This window comes from Nylanderia fulva, unplaced genomic scaffold, assembly GCF_048542155.1.
Source record: "Nylanderia fulva isolate GAGA-0341 unplaced genomic scaffold, ASM4854215v1 Scaffold21, whole genome shotgun sequence".
NCBI lineage: Eukaryota > Metazoa > Arthropoda > Insecta > Hymenoptera > Formicidae > Nylanderia > Nylanderia fulva.
In genome coordinates this window covers 3,680,903-3,703,468 of record NW_028190275.1, presented here as the reverse complement: position 1 = coordinate 3,703,468, position 22,566 = coordinate 3,680,903, and the positions used below count along the sequence as shown (strand labels likewise).

The 22,566-nt window shown below is 33.8% G+C and overlaps 1 protein-coding gene and 1 long non-coding RNA gene across 2 annotated transcripts in view; both read right to left on the bottom strand.

Moving 5' to 3' along the window:
- LOC146723315 (uncharacterized) overlaps window positions 1–22,566 on the bottom strand; it is a 79,921-nt gene that overhangs the window by 10,926 nt on the left and 46,429 nt on the right. The gene's annotated exons all lie outside the window — the stretch shown is intronic.
- LOC146723316 (uncharacterized) lies at window positions 8,972–16,615 on the bottom strand. Its single transcript, XM_085482653.1, has 4 exons — window positions 16,554–16,615; window positions 15,295–15,687; window positions 12,931–15,061; window positions 8,972–9,136 (listed from the first exon to the last, which is right to left on the bottom strand). The coding sequence occupies exons 1-4, from the start codon at window positions 16,613–16,615 to the stop codon at window positions 8,972–8,974; spliced, it is 2,751 nt and encodes a 916-aa protein (XP_085338779.1).

Genomic DNA, 22,566 nt, shown 5'->3' with positions numbered 1-22,566 from the left:
TTTATTAATTAATTATCAAAAGTATATCTATGCCATTTTGATATCCAGTTGAATCCACATGAGAACATAAAACTATAATTTTAATAAATTTCATGCATTATTGCACAATAATTATATATATATATATATATATATATATATATTTAAACAAAATTAAATAATGTTTATATACGAAGCCATAGAATGTATAATTTCTTTCTTTTTTAATTTCATTGTACGTTAGCAATGAGCGGCGTGTTTTAAAATGACTTAAGTTTTAGATTTATAAAATGAGCCATTAAACGGTCATTAATCTTAGATTTAGCGCACCTCCCGATCAAAGAGATCGCATTCTCATACAGCTAAAATCAAAGATAGTATTAAGAAAAAGTGTCTGAAAAAGATATGATATAAAAACTAAGCTAAGATATTTAATAGTTATGTATAAACCGAGATTAATGTCAACGTGAATGCATTTGAACAATCGATAAATCGTATAATATACATCTTTTCCGCAGAAGTATCAGACCATTCTTTAACCATAGGAACCGGACCTAGCTGTATTTAGTCGTACGAAATAATAGTGTTAGGAACGAATTTGAAAGTCATTGTTAATCCTAAAGATGGGTATACATTTATAGAGCAAACGCGAAATTAAATTTATAAATAATTCTAAAAAAAAAATAAATAAATTTATTATTTATCAACCGTCTTTGACATCGCACTTTAATAAGCGAATCAGTCTAAACGCGAATTAAACGCTATTGAACATTCTATTTTCATCCGCTCATTATTCTTTCACTTATATATACCCACCTTTACGTAGAACATGATAATTAAATGTTACGACACTAAACGTAGAGGCAAAATCCTGCTAGAGATACAACCACGTTTAGTCAATCATACGTTAATTTTTAATCATTATAATAGGACGATATACTTATTAATTTTTAATAATAATGTAATTTAATTGCGCACTTGTGCATATCATCTTTTGTTTGTATTATCTTTTGAGTTTTGCATTATCATTTGTTCTATTAATTTAGAACAAACGAGTATTTTCTAGTCATGACTTTTAGATAAGGACAGATACGAAGAAGGATGTATTTAATTAGTATGCACATAATCTAGTCAGGATTTAATGCGAAACATAATCTAGTTCGTTGTTTATAGTGAATGTATACTTGACAAAACTTAAATAATTGTATAGACTTCAGAGAAATTCATCTGTGTATGCTTCGAAATAATATCCCCTCCCCAGCCATTTATCTAGTTTAACAATTTTTCTAATTATTGTATATCGATAAAGAATTATGCGAATTAACGACGAGCGATTATTTTATTTCGGGCAAAATGCAATTTTAATTTTAAATTTAAGTTAATGCACGATCGACCGCAGATTTTCATCATTTTGTATTTTATAATTACAATAAAAAAATGTATTCACACACACATACACACATCTAGTTATAGAATTATACAAAGATATAATGTTATATCTCGACCTATATCTAATTCATAGTCTCGTAAAAATGTAATATTAAATATATGTCGTATATATATATAAGCTATGTATAATTATCCAGAAATAATATTATGTATTATTCAGGAAAGGAGGAGCTTTTTAAGACACTGATTCGAGTATTTCTCGTCATTGTATATAAAATAAACGCATATACACGCGCGCAAATATATATGTATAAAAATGTATGATATCGTTCCTGCGACCAATCTCGACTTGCATGTATTACTTTGCGTTAGATTAACTTGCGGATGCGTTATATATACGCTGGTCATATCTGTACATAACGTTTTAACTTCTGAAATACATGTCTCTCAAATAAATATAAACCTACATTTTATTCGTTCCTATAATCAATACGTCAATGTTGCTTTTCACATATATGTATATAAAAAAAAAGATATCAAAAATTCATAAATTTTATATATTTATAAAAAAACCCTTTTATAAAAATAACTCAGCAATATTATAGAATAATAAAAATATTTTTATTTTATATGTATCTTTTAAAGTCTTATAATAAAAGACTTTTCGAAACAAATTAATTTTTAACTATACTCTTCAGAATAATAATTTGTTTTATTTGCCAACATGCATTCTAATCCGATAATATATGATAGTATAATGTCGCAATAAAAAAACAGTCTTATTTACTTGTACAACGAGGATTTTTCGCGGCGTTGAAATCACGTTGCCGTCGCGATCGTCGCGATTACATAACGATCTAGGGATAAAGAAAGAGAGAAAAAGCTATAGAGATCTTCAGTTATAGAGAGAGGCGCGGTATTGTCCAGGGATGAGAGATGCCCTTCCATATTACTTCACTATGTGTCACCATAATGCCCCTTCGTAGAATCCATACAGGAGGGGATTGGCGGTCCTGTAATCTTCGCGGAACCTTTGTGTGTCGTCCGAATAAAGAGACGTGTCGCGACCCTTATGGGAAAAGGAGAGGAAGAAGAGCTTTAAACCTAAGAGGCTGATTTCTCCTCGAGATCCTCCGGAACTGTTCGCTAATAGGTTCCATTTCATGGACGCATAAATTCTCTAATCTTACGAGCCGAACGCTGGTTAACTGATCAAGGAAAGAGTGACAAATTAGATGCATATCTTGGCAACACATTATTAATGTAATATATAACTTCATAAACTTGAATTTTATTTGACAAAAATATTTATTTATTTTTTATTTATTTCTTTTTTATGTATTTATTTCTTTATGTTTTTATAGTATTATGTGTTCACGTTCAAGTGTAATGAGAGACGAGGATAATAATTTGAGATACGCCAAGAATGAATGAATGCATATGTTAACATGATATTTCGTCTTCCAATGAAGTAACACACCTTGCTCGATTATTCACTATAACGAATTGATTTTACATAGAGTTCTTCGATTAGAGATTGAACAATGTACCATGTCGAATGGCATGCTTGCAGCACAATAACATTGTTAATCCAATTCCTGCAGGATCGAGATATCCCTGTTGTGGGGTTCCTTTCGTAAGCCAATTCCACAACGAAGATCGAAAAGTCTGACAATAAATCTCTAAGCTTCCTCTCTCCCTCTCTTTCTCTTTTACTCTCTGCTCCATTCCTCGTCGCCAGGTCGACCGGGAATTCGATTGGCGATTTACAGGCGACAGGGATATATCCAGGTCCGAGAGATCGTGCCGACGTCCTGGGACGTCGAGGACGCCCACAAAGGCATCGCGGAATCTACTTAGCCCCCGAAGATCTCTCTTCTCACCTTCTTCCTCTTCCTTCACCAGGCTGTCGACAAGTCGAACCGACGACGTACCGGATATATACCGGATGTACCGTCGAGTTGGCCGGCGCGTCGCGCAAGAAGCAATTTCGCAATTTTCTTCCTTGACTTTGTCATCTTCGCTTTGCTATTCGCCTCGGCGAAATAGAATTTTCCCAGCTCGAGATGGAGTACGGTAGTCTCGAGTGCAGCCTCTATATCGACGTGTCTCTTCCAAGAATTTTCAGAATCGCTCCTCCCGTGGGAAGTTTCCCTTCGGCGTCTTAAGTGCGTATCTGTATGAGTGCACATGCGTGTTATGCGAGCGTTTACGCACGATTCGAGAGAACGCTTTTTTTCTCTTCACGTGAGGAAGATCAGGCTTGAAAATATTATCCTGGCATTTTTTTATAATTCTCGCCTCTCTCGCTCACTCTGAGATTTCGAAGAATTCTGATATATTTAAATGATAATAGTATAATTACAGAACAAGATTATATCAGGATATGTCTATACTAAAAAAAAACTCTGAAAATTTTTTGATCTTTCAGGTATTTTTTTGCTCAAAATTACCAGTAAAGAGAATTCTAAAATCAATTTTTTTAGAAGCGTTTTCTAATACTTTTCAAATTCATATGAAGGAAAAATAAAGAACTATTTAAGCTTCAAGTGCTAGATTTAAAAATGTATTGAAAAAAACTGAATAGTTTTCGTAAAATAAACATTTTTCACCTGCATAATATTTCTATGCTTTATCAATATATACAGATATCAGTATAAACAGAGAGAGAGATATATATATACATTTATATTATATTTTAAACATATACATGTATAATTTATAATTAAAATCGATCATCAATTGCTTACATAGGAGCAGCAAAATTATTAAAGAGAGGATTTTTTTTTAATTATATGACTTTCAAAATTTCATGAAATTATTTTTTTTCTGATACAAAAAAAGATACTTAATCTGAAATTCTCAATATTTTTTCAGAGAGTAAACACCCTGTTACATATGTCTGTCATAATTAACACTATTAAATTTTCGAATTTTTTAATTAGTTGATATTGAGTTTTGCAGCATATACACAGAATGGTTTCTAACCGATCAGCAATGACAACATGCGCTTCAGTATGATATAGCCCGAGGATATTACGTCTGCAACGGCACGAGTAAGCTCGCAAAACAGATGTCAGTTACTTTAATGTGAAAGCTCGAGGCCATCGGAACTAAATTGTCGAAATATCTCGAAATATGCATTTTTTACAAGCTTTAAATTATAGTAATAAAAATTCAAAATATCTCTCTAAAAAATCTAAAAACTATGAATTCTTTCAAACTTTGAGCTGCATAAATATTTAATATCACGAATTAAAAAGACGTAAATAATGCATTAATTTTTTCGTCGAGGAAAATAATGCCATCAATAATCATCTCGAATTAGGATGTTCTATACATAATAAGAAGGAAGAGATAGAGTCGGATGAATTACATTAGATGCAGAAATCGGCGTGAATCATATAATTGTTTGATGCTTGCGACTATATCGCCTAGACCGGCTTTGACACATTCTTGCGAGCCCCCGAGAAGACGACCCTTATATTTGTTCGGGAGGAAAGGATCACCACGAAACGCCCTTAACTACGGCATGTCGTCGACGCTGGTGTGTACGCTTGCCACCCCGGTAATCTCCGTGACATCAAACATTTTGTACGCCCGACCCAATGAAGGGATGCCAGTTCACGGGCTGACACAATGATAAAGTATGCCGATACCAAGAGTTAGTCTTCAAAGAAGAATACATTCTTTCGCGAAATAAATCTCGAAGAGTGCACACACATCATTTATATTTATTTAAGCTTCCTTTCTTTTTTATGTGTTAATATAATAAAGATATTTATATTGAATTAAATTGTGTAATTAATTAATATAATTAGATAATTAATTTTTATAAATAAAATTCTATTATATATTTTATATATTTAATTGTTTTATCATGATTAATTGTTGATAAAATCTCCTTAGTTTGTTAAATTGATATACTTATTAAAAAGCATCGAATATTCTGTAAAATATTGGACTTTCGAGTTCCCAGTCCGAACGGAAATTGATCGCATTCGAGACGGAAATTTCTCTTTCAAGATATCCGGACATCGCGGTGAAAAGAGGTTCGTGAAACGCGCCTTCTCCCACACACAAAAGCTTTCACAGTTATTATCCTTGAGATATTTGTTGTCGTTTAAGAGATCAGAATCAGGATCGAAACAAGCTGATGCGGCACCCCGAACGATAAATAAAAATATACATCGAGATAATGATTAATTTCCCTTTCTTTCGCAAATACCTGCGTAATTAATTAATATAAATCATTCATTTTTAAATAAAATTCTATTATATATTTAATTGTTTTATCATTATTAAATGTTGATAAAATTCGGTGGAAAAACATTGTTGTAGAGCTTTCCTTAAAAAGTTAATGCAAGACATATGATATAAAAATGATTGAGTGTAATAAGTCAGATTTAATTAATTCGAATGAAATAAAAATACAAGAATAAAAAGAAATATCCAAAGCTTTGAAAAAAGTAACACGCTTGGACATTTTATTCTGCTAACGCATGCTATAATGCCGTAAGATGATAAATAAAAAAAATAATACACCGCTTTTAAATCGAACGGCACCACCTTAACCCAGCCCTGATCGCGGTATAATATTGTGACGATGTGCGGTGACTGTTTGCCGAGTGGTAAAAGCATCGTTTTCTGTTTGTCCATCTTCGAGGCACGACGTCCTGCCCGATGCTTTCGTATGACGTCGTGCTCTTTCCCACACGACCGATTTCATATATACCGACATAAATATTGAATGTAACGTATAACAGCGCAATATGCGATGGCAAATAAAATACTCTTGTTACTTTTATTATTATCACGAGAACCTAATTAATATTATATTTAATTGAAGAATCGTTAGAGTCGTTAGGGAGAGATTATGAAAGAAGGAGAAAACATTTACACGGTAATTATTACAGAAAGAAAATAAAATTAATATAATAAATACCTAACATCGCAGTTGCGATATAATTAGAATTAATGAAATCGCGAGCAATTTCGGCGTATTATTTGGCCTGACTGGTGTTAAGACAACCGAAACGAAAATTGCTTTGTGTCCGACCTTAAGGATTTGTCACCCTCTGAATCCGGTAGACTGATCAATTTCCTCTAACAATCTTTTTCCCGAGTGACCCCAATGTACACAATACAAATGTACAGATGAGATACTAATGTGACATTCCTTATGCACAAAGAATAAGTATTTTGCAAGTACCGAGGAACGTCTCGATAATCTTACAATAGCATCAGAAATATTTGCACAGCTTTTTGCTGCACAATTCATAATTATGTGAAATTAAACATAAAATTAATATAAAAATAATTTTTTTGAAATAATAATTGCATTTAAATAATTGATATTGTAAAAACGAACGTACATATAATTTTGTACTCGTGTATACGAATTTGAAATCTTCCTCGCAACTTCTCGGCGAGGAATGTTCTCCTCTTTAGTCTTTCATGTCGTAACGGGATTCACGTACGAAAGGAACATAATTACTTTTCTAGAATTAGAAAAGAGAGAAAGAGGGGGAAAAAGAAGAGAAAGAGCGAGAGAGATACGCTTTTCTGAATCCGCGAGCCTTTCCATTCACGATGACGAGGGATCAGCCGCGGGAAAGCATCTTATACCGGGTGCTCGCACTACCTAATTCCCCGGGAGTTCTTTGATACGCCGTCACGAAGGCTCGCACAAAGGAGGAAAATATCACCCGATGATAATCTCAGATCCGCGCAATGTGGGACACATCTTTGCGAGGAGCTCCGCGATCATTCGACGCGGAGTTTCGCGAAGTTCCCGACTCCGCGACGTTATAAATCATACAGATACGGTTAAATTCCGCGTCGCGAAATCCCGACATAAGAATCCGAAGAGCGTGCGAACTCGTCGTAGTGACCTGAGGGATAAACGCGAACAACCAAAATATAATCCTTTCATTTATTCTTTTATATATATATATATATATATATATATATATATATACTGAAAAAAATTAAATAAATATTTATTTCAATACTGATGCCTAATAAATCATTTATTTGAGACAATAAATGTATGGAAAAGAATTTTCTTATGTCAAATAAATATTTTTCGCATCAAATCAATATTATTAGCTTCAAATAAATGATTTCTTAGGCAGCATTGAAATAAATATTCATTCGAATTCAATAATTTTTAGTATAGATTTCAAGATCGATTTATGTAGTGAAAATAGTTAAATATAGGGTGTATCTAAAAAAGTGCGTTAACATTTTAGGAGATAAATCTTCGTAAAAAAATATAAGGAGAGTTTCTTATACGAACATACACTCTTATATCCCTCCCAGAGAGGTAAAAATAGTAGGTAGTTATTTTTTCTCTCAAATTTTAGACGGAAAATATCCCCCAAGTTTCACTTTTTTTATTTGTCAAAAATAAATGAATAAATTGTGAACTTTCCAAAAGAGAAAGAGATAAAAAGAATGATGTAACTATTTATTTAAAATCAAAGTTTCCTCAAAAAATAGCATCTTCATCGCGCGTGTAGCATAATAATACGCGAATTTCTAGCCATCCCTCGCATTTCCTTTATCGAGCTCGCTTATCCAGGTTGAAGTCGCGAAGTCAACGCCATTTCCGGGATATCAAACGCAGAAGGCGACTTGTCTCGGGACAAAGTCCAGGACGCGTCTTTTTGATCGTGTCCATCGTAGTCGTTTCCCCGTGTGTCTCTCGTTTTCCGGCTGGATCCATTCGCGGGAGACGAGAAGAGACCTTTCTGACGACAGTCGCGGACGCGCGCGAAACGACTCGTCCATTCGTTTATGCATTTTCGCTCGGCTGAACTCTCGCACGGGTCCTTCAGTCCCTTCAAAGGAAACCGCAACGCGGAAACGGTCAGTATCGTCTAATGATGTGGTCGAACTGCTCCCGATGAGTGTCCGGACGGAACCGCGGCGAATTGTATTGCATTTGTGAGTTTAGCATCGTACAATGTCGGCGCGATCGAAATAATAATTACTTATCATCGTGTGGCGACTCGATTCGTAATGATTTATCTGTTGCTAATTTACACACGAGATTGTTCTGTTAGAATTCTCAATATTTTTTATATTTTGAATTCAATGATTATATCTATGTTTTAAATAATTAATATAAGAAATTATATTTATCGAAAATGTTGCATCTTTAGGTGCGATTCATGTTTATAAATAATTATTTGTTTTTTTTTTACTAATAAATATTTTTATTAATAATTAATCAAAAGAATAATGAGTTAGAAGACATGCACCAAACATCACGGTTTATTAAATATATGTAGAATTATACAATAAAAATGTGAATGCACTTAAAGCAATATCATGTAATATATATCTTATTACATTTGTCATTTATGCACTTATACAAATGTCCGAATTAATAAGAGATGTTGAGCAACGCTCAAAAATATTCTTGCGCATATTTATCAGAGTGATATAGCAGGAGCAAAGCCATATTTATACATCGGTAGAATCGGTAAAATTTTCCAATGAGAAACACCAAGTATTGTGTTACAAAGAAAGATCTCAGTATTTTCCAAACTTGAAGTAGAATCGATAATGAAATTCGACGATCACATATGTATAGTTAACATCTCAATTCGTTTAGATTTTCAATCTCAGAGTCCGATAGCGATAATAGTGTCGGCGTGGAAATACTGAAGAGCCTCTCGTTTTCACTGGATAATCGAGGCGAGTTGAAGATATCGCAATAAGCATCATAGGGACTTCTGTTAAACTTGCGATTACGCGACTGAGTTCGCCGAGACTGCGAGAAAAGATTGTCGCAAATTAATTAATTTAATTCGGTCCATCTTTTGGATCATTTTGTTTCTTATTAATTATTTAATAAGAAATTAATATAATAATATATAATTATATTAATATTAATAATTTTATTATTATTATTAACTTTATTATTAAATATAAATTTTTTATTATTAATTAAGAGTTTAACTAGGCTCTGTAATATATAAATATAAATTTAACATATATAAGATAGGCAATAAGAGCCAAATCGCGGATGACAGTGCGTTATTCTAAACGAAACTAAATTTTTTCGTTAGAATTAAATACCTGTGCACAAGGCACCAAATTTTTACTTGGACACGGCCAAGATATAAAATTGGAATAATCTCTACAAGAGATTTTTAATTCCATGTATCCCCTATTCCCCCTAAAGAAATAAAGTGCTAGAGAAAAATATAGATCCGAAAGTCGCAGAATCGGGAATCGAACCCGAGACCTTTCGCTTGCCGGGCGACTGCTCTTCCAACTGAGCTATTCAGATCCTTTCGATTCTATACTTTTCTCTGTTATATATATTAATGTTGGTAAATAAACGCCTTTAAGCCAGCGTGTATAAATTAAGAGTTTAACTAGGCTCTGTAATATATAAATATAAATTTAATATATATAAGATAGGCAATAAGAGCCAAATCGCGGATGACAGTGCGTTATTCTAAACGAAACTAAATTTTTTCGTTAGAATTAAATACCTGTGCACAAGGCACCAAATTTTTACTTGGACACGGCCAAGATATAAAATTGGAATAATCTCTACAAGAGATTTTTAATTCCATGTATCCCCTATTCCCCCTAAAGAAATAAAGTGCTAGAGAAAAATATAGATCCGAAAGTCGCAGAATCGGGAATCGAACCCGAGACCTTTCGCTTGCCGGGCGACTGCTCTTCCAACTGAGCTATTCAGATCCTTTCGATTCTATACTTTTCTCTGTTATATATATTAATGTTGGTAAATAAACGCCTTTAAGCCAGCGTGTATAAATTAAGAGTTTAACTAGGCTCTGTAATATATAAATATAAATTTAACATATATAAGATAGGCAATAAGAGCCAAATCGCGGATGACAGTGCGTTATTCTAAACGAAACTAAATTTTTTCGTTAGAATTAAATACCTGTGCACAAGGCACCAAATTTTTACTTGGACACGGCCAAGATATAAAATTGGAATAATCTCTACAAGAGATTTTTAATTCCATGTATCCCCTATTCCCCCTAAAGAAATAAAGTGCTAGAGAAAAATATAGATCCGAAAGTCGCAGAATCGGGAATCGAACCCGAGACCTTTCGCTTGCCGGGCGACTGCTCTTCCAACTGAGCTATTCAGATCCTTTCGATTCTATACTTTTCTCTGTTATATATATTAATGTTGGTAAATAAACGCCTTTAAGCCAGCGTGTATAAATTAAGAGTTTAACTAGGCTCTGTAATATATAAATATAAATTTAACATATATAAGATAGGCAATAAGAGCCAAATCGCGGATGACAGTGCGTTATTCTAAACGAAACTAAATTTTTTCGTTAGAATTAAATACCTGTGCACAAGGCACCAAATTTTTACTTGGACACGGCCAAGATATAAAATTGGAATAATCTCTACAAGAGATTTTTAATTCCATGTATCCCCTATTCCCCCTAAAGAAATAAAGTGCTAGAGAAAAATATAGATCCGAAAGTCGCAGAATCGGGAATCGAACCCGAGACTTTTCGCTTGCCGGGCGACTGCTCTTCCAACTGAGCTATTCAGATCCTTTCGATTCTATACTTTTCTCTGTTATATATATTAATGTTGGTAAATAAACGCCTTTAAGCCAGCGTGTATAAATTAAGAGTTTAACTAGGCTCTGTAATATATAAATATAAATTTAACATATATAAGGTAGGCAATAAGAGCCAAATCGCGGATGACAGTGCGTTATTCTAAACGAAACTAAAATTTTTTCGTTAGAATTAAATACCTGTGCACAAGGCACCAAATTTTTACTTGGACACGGCCAAGATATAAAATTGGAATAATCTCTACAAGAGATTTTTAATTCCAGGAAGAGCAGTCGCCCGGCAAGCGAAAGGTCTCGGGTTCGATTCCCGATTCTGCGACTTTCGGATCTATATTTTTCTCTAGCACTTTATTTCTTTAGGGGGAATAGGGGATACATGGAATTAAAAATCTCTTGTAGAGATTATTCCAATTTTATATCTTGGCCGTGTCCAAGTAAAAATTTGGTGCCTTGTGTACAGGTATTTAATTCTAACGAAAAAATTTAGTTTCGTTTAGAATAACGCACTGTCATCCGCGATTTGGCTCTTATTGCCTATCTTATATATGTTAAATTTATATTTATATATTACAGAGCCTAGTTAAACTCTTAATTTATACACGCTGGCTTAAAGGCGTTTATTTACCAACATTAATATATATAACAGAGAAAAGTATAGAATCGAAAGGATCTGAATAGCTCAGTTGGAAGAGCAGTCGCCCGGCAAGCGAAAGGTCTCGGGTTCGATTCCCGATTCTGCGACTTTCGGATCTATATTTTTCTCTAGCACTTTATTTCTTTAGGGGGAATAGGGGATACATGGAATTAAAAATCTCTTGTAGAGATTATTCCAATTTTATATCTTGGCCGTGTCCAAGTAAAAATTTGGTGCCTTGTGCACAGGTATTTAATTCTAACGAAAAAATTTAGTTTCGTTTAGAATAACGCACTGTCATCCGCGATTTGGCTCTTATTGCCTATCTTATATATGTTAAATTTATATTTATATATTACAGAGCCTAGTTAAACTCTTAATTTATACACGCTGGCTTAAAGGCGTTTATTTACCAACATTAATATATATAACAGAGAAAAGTATAGAATCGAAAGGATCTGAATAGCTCAGTTGGAAGAGCAGTCGCCCGGCAAGCGAAAGGTCTCGGGTTCGATTCCCGATTCTGCGACTTTCGGATCTATATTTTTCTCTAGCACTTTATTTCTTTAGGGGGAATAGGGGATACATGGAATTAAAAATCTCTTGTAGAGATTATTCCAATTTTATATCTTGGCCGTGTCCAAGTAAAAATTTGGTGCCTTGTGCACAGGTATTTAATTCTAACGAAAAAATTTAGTTTCGTTTAGAATAACGCACTGTCATCCGCGATTTGGCTCTTATTGCCTATCTTATATATGTTAAATTTATATTTATATATTACAGAGCCTAGTTAAACTCTTAATTTATACACGCTGGCTTAAAGGCGTTTATTTACCAACATTAATATATATAACAGAGAAAAGTATAGAATCGAAAGGATCTGAATAGCTCAGTTGGAAGAGCAGTCGCCCGGCAAGCGAAAGGTCTCGGGTTCGATTCCCGATTCTGCGACTTTCGGATCTATATTTTTCTCTAGCACTTTATTTCTTTAGGGGGAATAGGGGATACATGGAATTAAAAATCTCTTGTAGAGATTATTCCAATTTTATATCTTGGCCGTGTCCAAGTAAAAATTTGGTGCCTTGTGCACAGGTATTTAATTCTAACGAAAAAATTTAGTTTCGTTTAGAATAACGCACTGTCATCCGCGATTTGGCTCTTATTGCCTATCTTATATATGTTAAATTTATATTTTTATTATTAATATTAATTATATATTATTAATTTCTGCGCTTGATTCTTATTAGCCCACATTTCTCATCTGAATTTTATATTTAAGTATCAGAACCTTTTAACAAAAATTAAAATGTGCTGCAATCAATACGTACATAATAATGCGCGTCTCTCGCCTTATATCCTGTCTTTCTCATCTTTCTTTCGCAAAGCATCAGTTTCTCCGTGAGATCTCGCACGATATCATTCACTCTTCGATCGAGAGTATCGTCGCTGCTGTCCGAATTAAAATCGATTAAAGACGAGTCGTCGAGTTTTTCGACGCGTTTATTTTTGAGCTCCGATTTGTCGTCGGAGCTCTCGTGAGGACCAAAATCGATCAGGGATGAACTGAACACGCCCGAATCTATCGAGCAGATGTATCTCGACGATTTCGACGTCTCGAATGTAGAATCGGCCGTGTATCTTTTTTCGAAGCGCGATTTTTTCTCGTTCCTTTTATTCTCTCCGGAAAGACGCTCGCAAATTTGATCGTATTCCCTGAAACTTTCTCGATTCTCGATGGATAGGATTGGAAATTGATTCGGGGAAATATGTTGCGTGATACATTCCGAATTGGAAGATGAGCGATCGAAACTCGCGTCCAAGCTGTCGAGATTTAAGTTTGAACGGTCGTAATGATTATAGCTCGAAAGTGTATTCGAATGTGAATCGTGAACAATTATATTGCGATCCTCGCCCTCGTTCTCCGCGAACGAAACCATGCTCGGAAATTGCACGCAAGAAAAATATTCCGAAAGCGTGGAATTTTTGTTGGAGATGTCAGATTCGCTGATAGCGTCAGCCGATATCGAATCGCGGACTTTTATCCCGGTTAAATCGAGATTCGGCGATCCGAATACGATCAACGACGCAGACTTAGATTCCTTGATTTTCGTGACAGATGCATCTTCCATCGGTGGTTCTATTTCGTTTAATAGACGATCGAAATTACTGCTCTTTTGGGAAACGGTGAGAAAATCTTCCGTGTCATTTTCCACCGAACGATCGTCGAAGTCTCTGTCTATTCTTTTCTTGATGTCTTCCAGAACAGCCATCTCACCCACTTTTTCTCCGATTTTATCCTTACGATACCTCGACGCTTCCGATTCGGTAAAATCTTCCTGCTTATCATCGCTTGGAACCGTGAAATCATTTCTTATGCGAGTTTTATCGAAGGTTTCAGCCTCGATCGAAAATTCTTGAAGCTTATCATCATTCTTCGTGAAATCCTTTTCGAAGGAGATCTGTCTGGCAAAGCGACATTTCGCTTTCTTCTTGCTCCCAGAATTTCGAGGGTAAACCGTCTCATTTATTGAAAACGTGGAATCACGTACGAAAATATCGTTTACAACGGGATTCGTCGAAGAAGCAATAATATCTTTGGAGTATTCTCTGTTTGGGTCTAAAAGTTCATCATTAATGTCGTGAACGTGTAAAATTTCCAGCATATTTTTACGCCGATTGCTCTTCGACTCTCTGATGATCCTTTTAATGTCTCTTTTGAAATCTTTATTTTTTCTTTTCGTCTTTTTATTTCTTCTTCTCGCAATTCTAGACTCATTCTCGACATCATTCGATTCTTGCTTCGTATTTATCTTCGCGTCATCGGATACCGATGAAAAATATTCCTCGCAGTTTTCCAGGCTACTTCGCGAATTATTATCATTGTAGCAGGTCTCCCTTAACGTAGCTGTTATCTCTTCTATCTGTCGATTTACGGCCGTGAATTTATCGATATAGTCGACGCGCCTGTCTTTCAAAACTTGAACACATAATCTTGGTTTTTCATTACGATTGTTTCTATTCGAGTTATGCAAATTAACGCGAAAATCCTCAATGATTCTTCCATGGGATTCGCGATGTTTGCGATGAGAAATTTCCTCGTCTACCACCTTCGATCGTTTCTTCGTTCTCTTTCGTCGCGAACTTTTTCTGCTTGAAGTTTGAATTTGGGCGTCTCTAGTTATACAGGATTTATACTCTTTTACAAACGAGTCGTTGAAGTCGTTAGATATAAAGGAACGATCGCCCGCGGCAAAATCGCCTCGTAAAGAGTCCGATTTATTTCTGTTTTTCTCTTCAGTATGTTCATACGATTGATTATTCTTTTGAATCCGATCGTGTTTAGAGATGTTCGCCGATTCTGTACAATCGATTATCATAGTGTGATGATTTTTAAACGTTTTAAGAGACACGTCTGTCGACTTCAAGATTGGAATTAATTTTTCGCATATAAACATCGGCCTGAAATTATTGCAAATATATTCTTTTTCTTCCCCGATAAAATTCATACGTGCTCTTGTGCACATATAATATTTTAATCTTAACAGATTTATCTTTATGCGGAAATTTATACAAAAAATGCGTGTGCTTGCAAGAATTAATGTTACTATATATTAAATTAATTAAATAAAATATTTTAAATATAATTATAATATATAAAAATATATATCATTGATATATTAGATGTATATCACCTAAGACCGATATCGAACTGCCTCTTAAAGTTTCTTGTCGCGCCATAAAAGTTCGAGAGATCATTGCTATCGCTTAAACTTCGCCTACTGAAATGCAAACCGATGGAACAGATTTTCGGCGTTTCCGGAACGAAGCTTCTTTCACGGCGTCGCACCATCGCGGTGCGTTCCTCGTTATAATTGCATCGATTATCGCGCAAATATTTTATCAGGAATTCCGGGTACCAATTTCGACGCGTTCGCATGCGCGGCGTAAAATCGCCGGCGCGCCGAAAGTCATTTTTCAGCTGATCGATCACGAGCGACGCCGAAGTTCGAGATGCTCTGAGCTTCTTGCGCGGAGATCTGCGCGATCGATGTTGTGTAACATCTTGGGAAAATCTGTTTTCGCGTCTACGAAATATAATGCAGATATAATTCTCATAATTAGTTGAGAGAGAAATCATATTATGCGATTGTTTTTGGATCTGGGATCCAAATACAATCTTTGAAAATTAGACTTGGGTGTGCATTCTTATAGTAAACATTCGCTTAAATCATCTTTTTATGAGAGTTTAGATGTTTCAATTTACACACACTGAAGAAAAATTATTGAAATTATTCAAATAAATATTTATTTCAATACTCTTTTATATATCATTTATTTCAAACTAATATAATATTGATTTGCCTTGAAAAATATTGATTTGATATAAGAAATCTTTTTTCAAAATAGATAAATGTGTTTTTCATGCAAATGTGGAAATAGTACTATTTAAATAAATATTTATTTGAAATCAATAGATTTTTTTTAGTGCATTTATGTTTTGAAGTCTGTAGAGCGTTAAAAATATTCTTCAACTTTTTGATGGATTAATTTTTCTTGAGCTATTATTTATTACTTTCTTTCATCTTTAATTTCAAAATATTTCAAACTTTATATGTATTCAGAAATAAATATTTTTATCGGCTCTCAATATAAATAATATAAGTATGCTGTCTTCTAAGCTGGGCAATAGAGCCAAGGAAACGAAACGAAAAATTAATTAAACGGAACTGTATCTCAATTTGAGATCCCAAAGATCTCAAATTGAGATACAGTTCCGTTTAATTAATTTTTCGTTTCGTTTCCTTGGCTCTATTGCCCAGCTTAGAAGACAGCATACTTATATTATTTATATGTATTATTGAATTTTGTTTAATCGCCTTAAATTATTATTCCTCGATTATTAATCTTCAAGATTGATTAATAATCCACAGTTAAACATTGATAAACTTACATATGCGCGATGCTGAAGAGATTCGAAGATAAATATTCACTTTCGAAATCTCCATAATCCATGATACGTTTATTAAGCACAGCTTTAACTTGTACGAACTAATTTCCTCGAATAATAATAGAATATAATATATCCTTTTATTACAATATTATAGTCATATAAGTACGTAATCTTTATGACTCATTTCTGTTGCTAAAAATGATATTCTAAGTGTCAGAAATATAAATTAAAGCACTATAATAAAGGGATTGTAAAAATATATGAAATTAATAAAAATGCAATTATACATTCGAATTTAAAAAAGAAATGTGATATTAAAAAATGTAACCCAAAATATAATAACCTTCTCGAAAATTTTCTACTCATTTTTATATCTGTCTTTTTTTTTTTGAACGCGAAATATTCTAATATATTTCAGGTATTTATTATATAATTCGACGACACAAATAAAAAAAAATTTAAAGTTTTTAATCATCGCAAATATATAGGATATTCGGTTCGTATTTCGTTTGACACTGATAGGTTAATTTACGTAAGCACGGAATCATTACCAAAAAGTTAGATAATACTGCAAGATATCTAGGTATCGAGCTGATTTACCTCTGTATGACTTTCGTGATACTGAGATTTAATACATAATGTGTAGTGAAGGAAGCAAATAAAAACAGCGCGGCCTGTCAAGATTACGTTACATCTAAATCGACAGTCTTAAACGTGTCGCGAGTTAAGATTTCGAAAGATATCGATAATCGTGCAATTTGAAAGGTAAAGCTTTGCAAAAATATATACACAAAAATTATAATAAAAACAAAAATAAAATATAAATTTGGAAAAAAAATGTCTATACCTTTTTACGCGCGTGTATAATAATTGTTCTCGCCACTTTGATAAAAAAAAAAGCCGAGAAAGAAAGAGTTAAATTCTGTTGAATAGCGCAATCGACGTCTCATTAGAGGGGAACATCCCGTGACAGGGATGCAGATTGCTATGAAATTCTCCGTGCAATCATCGGCACTACGACTGTCGTAGTGTTAAGTCATGTGCAACGGAATGCTTCATCACATAGCCGAGCTAGTTAGTCTACACATTTAATAAAGGTCCACCAACGGTCCATCGGTTGTCTCTCCCGTTATTGCGCGCAGCATTCCGTTTCCATCAAGCACAAGCCGGCAACTTTTATGTACGAGGGAGTTTAAAAATCTACACCGCTTTTCTTTACGTTCGATTAATAAATAATTGTCGAATTCGGCGCATCTTATCTCCATTTTAAAAATCGTTCGCTAAATCGGAATTTTATTTATAATTCTATGTATCACTTTAATATATGTATGTATATATTATTATTATTATTGCTTTAAATCCTAATAATTTTCTTCATTTTAGACAGAGAATCTACGCGAAAGTAATTTTCGTTCGATTAATAAATAATTGTAAAATTCGGCGCACCTTATCTCCACTTCAAAAACTGTTCCTAAATCGTTAAATCAAAATTTTATTTATAATTCTATATATTTATATTAATATATGTGTGTATATATTATTATTATTGCTTTAAAGCCTAATAATTTTCTTCATTTTAGACAGAGAATCTACGTGAAAGTAATTTATACCAAAATATCGTAACCATTATATACGCAAACACAATATAATAACATTTATAAATTTTTCTTATAAGTTAACGCGTTCATGTCATATTAATCTCCGCGGAACTGTCTTCATCATTAATTATTTTTGTTATATACAATATAAAGCCTGCTTTCACATTTTTTTTCCATTCAAAATCTAAAATAATTTACAACAATAAGTACCATGAAAAGTCCAACGTATTTTATTCGATACCTCGAGTTAATTGGTAGTTTTAAAATTAGATGAAATAACTAAATAAATTCCGTGTACAAGATTCAATTGAACGTCATTCATCAATGTTGCTCGCCACGGATATTTCGAGAGTTTCGCAATGTCAGGTTACATTCGCGTGGTTCGTTGAACGATCGCTTTCGTGTCAGGTTCGTCGCTTCGCCGCCCTTGCTCTCCGATTCTTGTTACCGCCACCCTCACTTTTAACCGCGTTTCGCCTCCTCTTCCGAGCACTTGTTGCATGTCCGTCCACCCTTGTGAGATCGAGAGATCGTTACTCCCGAAATTCCGCACACTCGTCGAAAGTTAAAGCTGAATGTTCGGATCAGCAGAAGATCTAATATAACATCTCATGATAAAAGATAATATATATTGTATATATATTCCGCTTTTTAGAAGCGGATTCATTTATTATATAATAAAATAAAAAAGAATTTTTAATATTAAAAGTGCGGCTAACTGAGATTTCTACATTATATCGGAACATTAATAATCAATCATCTTCTTGCAAAATAGATAATACTCCGAATTAGATTGACATATATTTAGAACCTACAACAAATGTCTACCGTTTATTATTAATATTGATTAAATGCAATTTTCGTATTAAATAAATGTAATGTTGACTACTGCTTTTCAACCGTATGCAATTATCTAGCGCAAAACACTAAATTAAATAAATAACAGTCATATAAAATCAGATAATCGTATTTAAGAATGAATTAATTAAATGAAGACAAAAATGTCAAGTGTGAGCGCAACAATTTTGCTATATATAGAGTACTTTGCAGCGAAAATGTATTAGCTCTCTACTATTAATGAGCTTAATGAGTCGATGGAATCTCGCGGCTATTAGTTTATCGAATCGGCAACCTCGAATTTCTCGTTTCGCGATACAAATGACACTTCGTCGATGATAATCTGGTTGAAAGACGCGTGCATGCAAAAAAATACGTGTATACGAGCGAAACGTGCGCATAAACGCACCGCGGCTGATCGCACGAAGCGATGAAATTACTAACATATAAATACCGGTGTGTGTGTGTGTGTATATATGTGTGTGTGTGTGCAGATCGCGTTCGATTAATACAATCTGGGTTACAGTCAAAGGTTGCGCACGAGACAATTGTTCAGACTCGACTTCTCGTCCGCTCGACTCTGCGAGCTTTTTAAAGGTCACTTTACGCGCGATCCACATTTTCCGAAAGAATTGACATTCTAGCGTTAATTGCAAGAATAATATTACGAAAGCAAGAAATATATGTATGAATCGAGAATTAATTAAATGTTATATATAATTATATTTAGCTTACATGTTTGTGTATTTATACATTATTGTCTGAAGCAGAGATCTTTTATAAAATGAATGCAATTCTCAGAAATATTTATAATTCTAAATATATATAATATTATATAAAATATATATATATATATATATATAATATTGCAAAAGCAAGAAATATATGTATAAACCGAGAATTAATTAAATGTTATATATAATTATATTTAGCTTATATGTTGTGTATTTATACATTATTGTCTGAAGCAGAGATGTTTTATAAAATAAATACAATTCTCAGAAATATCTATAATTCTAAATATATATTATAATATATATATATATATACATATATATATATATTATAAAAAAATTTACGAATGGAATTCTTTTTCATAGAGGAATAGTTTGTCACTTATTGATCGCGTAAAGCGAGCTTTTCAAATTGAACAGAGTCTCATTGCGTCGTTCACGCGAGCAACAGGAAAATTTTTTCGTCTTCTTACTTTCTGAGTCCCTCGTTAAGTCGGGGGATACGACGTTTCTTAACACGAACTCATTTACATACGTCCAACTTTCGCACTTTCGCGTTTCATGCGTGCATTCTTCGACTCGTGGGACAGACATTTTTTCCCTTTGCGCAAATCCCTCCGGTACTCAAAGAAAAACTCAATTAAAAATGTAATTCTCTTAATGCTTGTAAAAACTAATCACGAGCTCAATCATGAATTATTGCTTGCTAATTTAAACTCGTGATAAGATTCATCTCTTGCAATTTTTAATTTTCTTAAAAAACAATTTTTAAATTATACATAGATATTCTTTGAATGTAATAAGTGTTAATGTATGTATAATTATGCGTTGAGAAAAATTAATACTCTATTCTTGCACACAACTAAAACGCGCAAAGTCAATTCGAGTAACGTTATGTGTTCTATACCTACACTTCCCCCTAATTTCTTAGAAAAGAGAAGAGGGTAATGGAAATGTGCTTTGTGGTCGACGATAATACGTTTCTCGGTAAGTAATCACTCCTGCAAACTGTTCGTGTATGTATCTTTTCGATAATCCAAATAAATGACATTGTCGGGGAAAATTTAGCTCCAAATTGACCAAAGGAAAAATGTTTAGGATTAAATCTGATAAATCGCCAATACACAATAAAATTATGTTGCTGTTCAACATTTCTTTTAAAGTGAAATAGTCATTAATTATTAATTCATTATTTATATATTATATATTATATAATATATATTCAATATTATTTATATTATATATTAAATATATTATCAATTTAATTACAAAAATAAAACTTTTATTAGCAATTTTGTGAAATAAAATTGATTTTTATATAGAAATATATTTTTTAGTAATTACAATTTTTGACAAATAAACCTAAAAATTAATAATACTTTAATTTAAAAAATAATACGTTTATAACTTGTAAAAAACCAATCATAGTATTCAGAGATCAAAAATGTAACTTAGTAAAAAAGTTCATAAGTTTAAGATCAAAAATAACTAGATGAAAATTAATACATTTTAAATTAGCTAAATTAAAAGTTATTAACTTTTTAAGTTTGAACTAATTAACTAGTTATTATCCAATCCTGGTTCCTGATAAAAAATTTAAAAAAATAGAGACGGTCATCATCGCGATCGTTCGCCTAGTCACGAGAGTAGAATAATGCGGAGAAAATACGAATGGAGTATCTATCGGGCTAGATGGGGTACCGACACAATTACGCCGAGCATGGGAGCGTACGGACATGGTTGGCTCCACGAGAGCGTTTTCTGACACTTGGGCCATATCGAAGGGGATGCTCGTCCCTCTTCTTTCTCTCTCTCTCTCTCTCTGTACTCTCCTTTTTTTATACCACCCGATGCAACGGTCCATTAGTCCCTGTTTTGATGCCTCGGCTCGGCGTCGTCATCGAGAACTTTGAGTAACGAGCTGACACCCTCGAAGCACCCGGTAATTTATTAAGGTCGCGTGGCGATGACGAGACGAAGCCTGCAATTTTGCGATTTAATACACTCGCGCTCGGAGAGTCGCGCGCGATTATCGAAAGTCTCTCGTTTGACGCATATATTATTAATGACTGCAGTAATTTACGTACAAAGAATATATTTTAACACGCGTTCATTTTCGCGCGCATATTCGTGCCACGAAACTTTGTTGAAAGTTTCTCGCGCGGAAAAAGGTATAGTTTTTACGTGAATATTTTAAATTTTTAGAAAAAAAATCTTTAAACACGCGCCCTCATTTCCGTATACATGCAGGATCTCCTCTCGTATATTATTCGAAAATAATAATAATATAAAATATCGTTATGCCAAAATTAATTCTCATGTAACAAAATGTGTCGTTAGATATTTTTCTCCGCATAATAAAATTCTTCGTGAAAAAAAAATCGATTTTAGAATGCTATTCTATGCTCGAGTCGCACTTTGTATTATTCTCAAGTCCAAAGTGCAACTTCGCTTATCGAAAATCTTCCCGTAAGAGAAACCGGAACAATAAAACCGGCTGAAATTCCGAGTAAGTTTCTCGTTCTTTTTTTTGGCGTTAATGTCTTTTTATCGTACAAGAGCGATACGACGGTCCCACTGTGCAATTTGCATTGTCTCGGATATGCTATATCGTTCGCTTTCATCGCTTGCAGCGGTGCCGGCAACCAATAACTATATATAACTGGTGCAATTGCATCTCGCGGGGAGAAGTTCGCCTTCTGGGTGAAATTGTTCGACCACGGCAATTCAGATAAGACGTCCAGTCGGGTATCAATTACAAGGAGTCGAATGGGGCTGTATAATGGCCGGCTCGGCCCGGATAATACTTAAGTCACACTCGAGAGTCGCGAGTAACCGGACTCG

Coding starts and splice junctions, on each gene's coding strand:
- LOC146723316 (XM_085482653.1), bottom strand. CDS start 16,615: ATGGATTATGGAGATTTCGAAAGTGAATATTTATCTTCGAATCTCTTC. Junction 15,688..16,553: donor CTCTTCAGCATCGCGCATAT/GTAAGTTTATCA, acceptor TATATTTCGTAG/ACGCGAAAACAGATTTTCCC. Junction 15,062..15,294: donor CAGTTCGATATCGGTCTTAG/GTGATATACATC, acceptor CAATAATTTCAG/GCCGATGTTTATATGCGAAA.